Source organism: Gossypium arboreum, chromosome 5 (genome assembly GCF_025698485.1).
Source record: "Gossypium arboreum isolate Shixiya-1 chromosome 5, ASM2569848v2, whole genome shotgun sequence".
Classification (NCBI taxonomy): domain Eukaryota; kingdom Viridiplantae; phylum Streptophyta; class Magnoliopsida; order Malvales; family Malvaceae; genus Gossypium; species Gossypium arboreum.
This window is the reverse complement of record NC_069074.1, coordinates 31,775,106-31,781,060: the sequence shown is the minus strand read 5'-3', so window position 1 is coordinate 31,781,060 and position 5,955 is coordinate 31,775,106. Positions and strand designations below refer to the sequence as shown.

The 5,955-nt window shown below is 33.5% G+C and overlaps 1 protein-coding gene across 1 annotated transcript; it reads left to right on the top strand.

The window, feature by feature from the left end:
- Positions 1–503: 503 nt before the first annotated feature.
- On the top strand, positions 504–1,337 carry LOC108452654 (uncharacterized). The gene is made up of 2 exons (XM_017750455.2): positions 504–850; positions 957–1,337. Exons 1-2 carry the CDS (start codon positions 572–574, stop codon positions 1,116–1,118), a joined length of 441 nt encoding a protein of 146 aa, XP_017605944.1. The 5' UTR covers positions 504–571; the 3' UTR covers positions 1,119–1,337.
- The last annotated feature ends 4,618 nt before the right edge of the window (positions 1,338–5,955 follow it).

Here is a 5,955-nt window from a genome sequence, read left to right as displayed (position 1 = left end):
TAATAAACAAATAAAAATATTATAAAAACCTCATCTACCCATTATAGAATTAAAGATAATTATTCAAACAGTTTTCTTTAAACTATATTTCCTAACTTTATAGGCTTAAAGATTCTTATGAGGTAGGTAGAGTTTTGTAAATACAACTAACTGGAAACTGGTACTAGTTGGCAAATGAAAATTATTCGACCGATACTTAAAATATATATTTTAAATATATATAATTAGGATTAAAGGATTTTGGAAATTAAAATTCATATGATGGGCAATTTTAAGTTAGGGCGACTTATTATTATATTATTATATTTTTAAGTAATACGTTGGTTAAATTTATTATTTATCTATTTATGTGATGTGAGTTATGGTTTCAGTCCGTAATAATTTTATTTTTGTATTACAAATTATTATACAAAATTATATAAATAAAAAAGTTCATAAATTTATCAAAAAAAAATGGACATTTAACTTTGTTGTTATAGATAATGCATGGGGTAAACTAGTATATAAGTGGGTGTATACTGCAATATTTGAAGCATAACGCAACCAAACCAAAAACACATACAAGTCTACCATGGCTAGTTTTCAAATATTGAAGAGAGTCCAAAAAAGCACAACGGGGAAGCTTTGGAACTCTTCCAGCCAAACTCTAACCCTGACTGACAAGAAAGTTTGGCAAGGCTCTCATTATACGGAATTCCCTGAAACCATTCAAGATGGAGATAATGGTGAGTTTACACATGATGCTGATGAGGGTGAATTTTCTGGTTCAATTGTTGGTCTTGTGTACAGGCGACGTGATGGAACCAGGTGGGTTATTGCCTGGAGCAACCCAATACTTGGAGAGAGCAAGGTATATATATATATATATATATATATATATCATTCAATTCATTCTTACTATGCATTACTTAATTAAAATGTGTTTGTATCATCGATTAATCTATGATTTGCTGCAGGTGTTTACTGATATCCAGCAACAACCTATTCACTGGGGGCAAATCAAAACCAATCTTGATAAAAGAGGAAAACAAAAATTTAAAGTTTCAAAGTTTGGGTACATTGCATCAGTTGAAATTGATCCCTTCACAGTGAAGGCATCATTTGAGTTAGAGCCATAACTGTGGTGGTAATTAAGGCTATCAAAACTAAATAATAATGTGCTGTCTTCTGAGTGCATTGCTTGTACTACTACTACTACTATACTAAATTTGATAGCCAGTAGATATAAAAGAAAGTGTGTCTTCAAATTAAGGCCTTCACTATCATATCAGTGCCATGCATGGCTGACTATTTGTAAAATGTTATAATGGAAAAATAAAACAGAAAGGCCTTGTGTAGCTTATCTTTTCACTCAATTTATAGTTTATGTTTTCTCCACCAACCGCATCCACCCATCAGAACTATTTGTTTAATTGAAGATAAAAGTTAAGCAAGATTGCAAATCGAAAGGCCTATTACACATGTATGGTGTTGGGGTCTTGTTTTTCATCATCAATGCACTTCATGTGTAAACCAGTAAGATTGGGTCTATCAACTCTAGGTAAGGTTGTTGGCGTATATAGTTAAAATGTAAATGATTTGGTGATCACGTTATTTTTTGCTTCTACCGATTAAAATCATTTCAAATAAATTGCAACATAAAAATTTTCTTGTCAAAACAAAAAAAAAAAAAACTCTTTTCTATAATAAAATTAAACTCAAGTTTCTTCATAATGTCCATTCATAGCAAAGTAGACCTCTATGAAAAAGTCATAACATATTTTTTATAAATAAAAAAAGGTTAAATCATATTTTTTTGCTCTAGAATAGAAGCATTTTATGTTATTTTTCCATCTCTATTCAATTTTATGCAATTTATATTGCAGTATATATAATTATAATTTAAAAATCCATAGAAATATTTAAATAAAAACAACAAGATTATTTTATTTTAAAAGAGATGTCTTTCACATTCAATTATAACTCTTCTAATATTGTTTTTAAGAATATATTTTTATTATCGTTGATTTTAATATTTTTCATTGATTGTTTTAAATTTATTATTTATTATTATTTATTAAAAAGAAAAAGAAGGAATTTAAAAATAAAAATAAAAGTAAAAAAGAAAGAGCCGAAAGATTTAAAAACGAGAAAAACGGTTTAAAGAAACAAAAGAAAAATAGTAAGAAAAAATAATGCACGTTCTTACTCATTCTAAGGAACACCTAATCAAACTTAGACATAAGCATTATAGCACTAATCCAACATACATCAATTTAATATTCATAAACACATTTAAAATATATAAATTTCTAACATCTAATGCTTCATATTAATATATAACTAAACAACTGATTGATAAAAAAATTACAAGTTTAAAGACTAAAAGAGGTGAAAATTTAAATGGAGAATTAAAATAATTTTTTTGGTAAATTTGGAGGGCTAAAAAATTATTATGCCTTTTATTTTTGGTTATTTTTGAAATCCGTAGCGCAATAAAAATGCAAGTTAACAAATACAAGTTCACATGGTAACTTTTCTATCCATTTTGGGGTAGTTTGATAAAAAAAATGCAAATTCAAAGGCTAAAATAGGCGAATGTAATACTCAATTTTTGGGGTTAGAAGTTTTCATATTTGTAGGTAGGGTCAGTGGTTAGATAAAGCATTTGAGTTTGTTTCCGCATTTTAATGTTAGAATTGACTTGTTGGTCTGGTGGTTAGTTGTGTGTTAATTTAGCTTGGGGTCTTGAGTTCAAGTTCTCAAGTGTGCTTTGAAGGAATTATTTTGGTTTAGCAGCACCCTTTTATTTTAAAAGGGTTAGATATTTACTTTTATTTTTTTATTTAATTTATTTTTATTTTGGTTGAAAAAAAACAGAAAACAAAAGAGGCAAAAAGTTTTTTGACGTTCCTTCTCTTCATATCTTTTCTCTTCCTTCTCTCTCAATTTTTTTTCGCACAATTAATTTATTTGCTTAACCTCCTGGATTTTCCTACGGCATTGGGTTGTTTATATTTTTTTTCCAACTTGAGCTTCGAGTTCGTATTGAGGTCGACAACGTGGGTCGATTGAGTTCTAGGCGTTTTGATCGCAAATCAGGTGTGGGTTTTGAACTCTTCTTTAATACTGAATTGATTTTGGGTAATTTGATATAATGAGCGTGTTCTGAACTGTATAACTCGTTCCCATTAAATTCAGCAACCCTTTGCGTGTGATTTGGTAGTTGAGCAATTGAAGGTTTTATGGGCTTTAAATACCATGAATTCAGTTTATTATGGTGTGTTTCTGAAATACTTTGATTAGGGGTCGTTTTAGTGATTGAAAAATGAGACTTTCAATCAATTTCGGTGTGGTTTCGTGACCACACGGGCATGTTACCCCACACGAGCGGTTCACACGGCTGTGTGCAATTGGAATTTAAGGTTTCTGGGCTAATTTGGGTGCCACATGGTCATGTGGTTGATTTTAAAAAATTAGACAATTTTCACATGGCCGTGTCCCTTGGGCACTCTGGTGTGTGTGTGTTTAGGAATTAAAGATTTAGTGATTTGGTGTCGAATGGCTGTGTAGCTAATTTGGGGATTTAAGGATCCCACACGAGTATGTGTTTTGAACACACGACCGTGTTTGGTGGGCACACGGGCTTGTGATACCCTCACACAACCGCGTCTACCCTGTACTCCATTTTAGCACAAATAGACAAAGAGTTACATGACCTATTCACACGGCCATGTCCCTGGCTCACACGAACGTGTGCCTCAGCTACACGACCATGTGCCTCCTCCCACGTAGGCGTGTCAACCCCCACACGGCCTAGGCTTTTCCACACGACCAGAGCACACGGTTGTGTGGCCCTAAGCCACTAATTTTAGTTCTGTGTATTTTTTTATCTGAAAATGTGTCTGTTTATTCCGACCCTTGACTAGGATTTAGTGAGGGTAGTTAATAATCTAATCTGGACTTCAGATTATGTGTTATTTGTGACTGTTATGTGAGATATCTGATTCTAAACCCGGTTAGCTGGGTGTGTACATGCCTGTTTCTGTCTAACTGTCTGTCGATGTGTTCATTGTTTCTATGAGGTTGTAAGCATACATGCATTTGCATAAAATAATTTTTTGGGTTGGTTGTGAAGAGAATGAAGATTGATTCTACTCTGATTTGACAGTTTAACTGCAACTTATTGGTACAGCAGTTTACCATACTATACCACATGTATGACAGCGTTGCTGCATACTATTATCTGATTTGGCAGTTTACACTCAACATGTCTTGTTAGCGGTTTACCCAATGCACTGTACTACATATACGCCAGCCTTTCTGTGTATTATTATCTGAGTGACTTAGCCCACATACATAGTGTTTAAGGCTAGATGGGCCTTTCGAGGTCCTATGTGGTGTGTTTCGTTGGATGAGCTTAAATAGCTCTTTTAGTGTGTGATCAAGGGAGGAGAGGTATTTTGGCTAGACGAGTGGGTTTTTTTTATTACTTGATTGCATTCGTACGCATCTGTTTAAGTGACTAGGTGTAGATTATTTGTTTGTATTCTGTCTGACTGATTGACATTTGTGACTAAGTGTCTATGGGTGACATGGTGTGCTTGAATTGCTACGTTTTGTTAGGACATTGGTTTCAATGTTACTTTCTGATTTTGTGCATCTCTGTAAGTATGTTTCACTATCAAAATGTTTCCTGTAATTTTTTTTATTAGTCACGTCTCGAACTCACACTGAGCTCGTGTAGCTTACCTTCATAGTGTTTCCTCTTTCAGGTACTTACTCGCCCTTTCTGAAGTGTGGACCTGATACACAAAGGCCTCAAACAGTCTCAATAAGGAAACATTTTTAAGAGTTTTCTTTTCGATTGCTATTTTGGTAAATGGTTTTGAAATGTAAACGGTTATAAGAACTGGGTACAATTTGAAATTGGGCTTTTTGTAAATGGTTTTCTTTTAAAATATATGGATTTTATAATTGAGAATTTTACGTAACTTAAATACTACAACGTTTTTCGGTTTGTTAAACTAAAATTTTTCTATGATTACTTCAGTGATCAATGTGACCTCTAAAATTCAGGCAAAACTTCTGGGTCGATTTTGGGGTGTTACATTTAATGATATCAGAGTCAGGTTTGTAAAAAACTCAGCCTGTGTTTTACGTAACCGTGTGCGCATGATTCGTTTAAAAAAATTCAGAAAACCATACCACAGTGTTTTAAAATGACTCATATTTGGAATAAGATTTTGTAAAAATAAAATGTCTGAGACTTCGATACTAGTCCGGGTGGAAATTCGCAACTGTAAGATTAGAACTATCCCAATAGATATTTATGTTGTGATTGTTTGTGAAATGTAGATTACTTTAAGTTAGTTGAAAACGATATGGATTCTGAAGGTAAGCCAGATTGTGAGGATCAATTTGGCGAGACTCTTGAAGAGTCGTTAACTTCTACTGAATGTGTGACTGTTCAAGAATCGGAAGTCAATGCGACTCTGCCAACTTTGGGTAGCGATAACCTAAAGCTAGGTACTGAGGCATTAACTTGGATAGAGAGAGAAATGCTAGAGTAAGTGTTTAATGCTAGGTTAGAGAGGCTTGGAGAGTTACTGCAAAGTAAGTGTGTCTATTGTGGGAAAAAAATAGATCGCAGTCCTCCGAGGTTGGAGCCTCGGTCTGTGAAACATGTGAGAACACAATTGAGCGACAATAAAGGTTTTGTAGAGGGTGCTGAGAGTGGTGTGAGCGCTTTATTTTGTGAGCACTATAAGAAACACTATCAGGGCAATTATTGGAAAAAGGCGGGAACATGTTTTCAAATGGGTCCATAGAACATCAGATCTAGAAGTGTCCTTAATATCATTGAGACAGATATGGGTGTAGGTTACTTTGACATGGTGTGTTGTTGTTGAGGATGATTTGTTCGACTGTTCATTGGTTAACAATTGAGTGTGTGTGATGTTAATATGTGTACTT

Excerpts from the sequence above, each read along its gene's own strand:
- LOC108452654 (XM_017750455.2), top strand. The coding sequence starts at position 572 with ATGGCTAGTTTTCAAATATTGAAGAGAGTCCAAAAAAGCACAACGGGG. Across the intron at positions 851-956 it reads CAATACTTGGAGAGAGCAAG|GTGTTTACTGATATCCAGCA; the intron begins GTATATATATAT and ends GATTTGCTGCAG.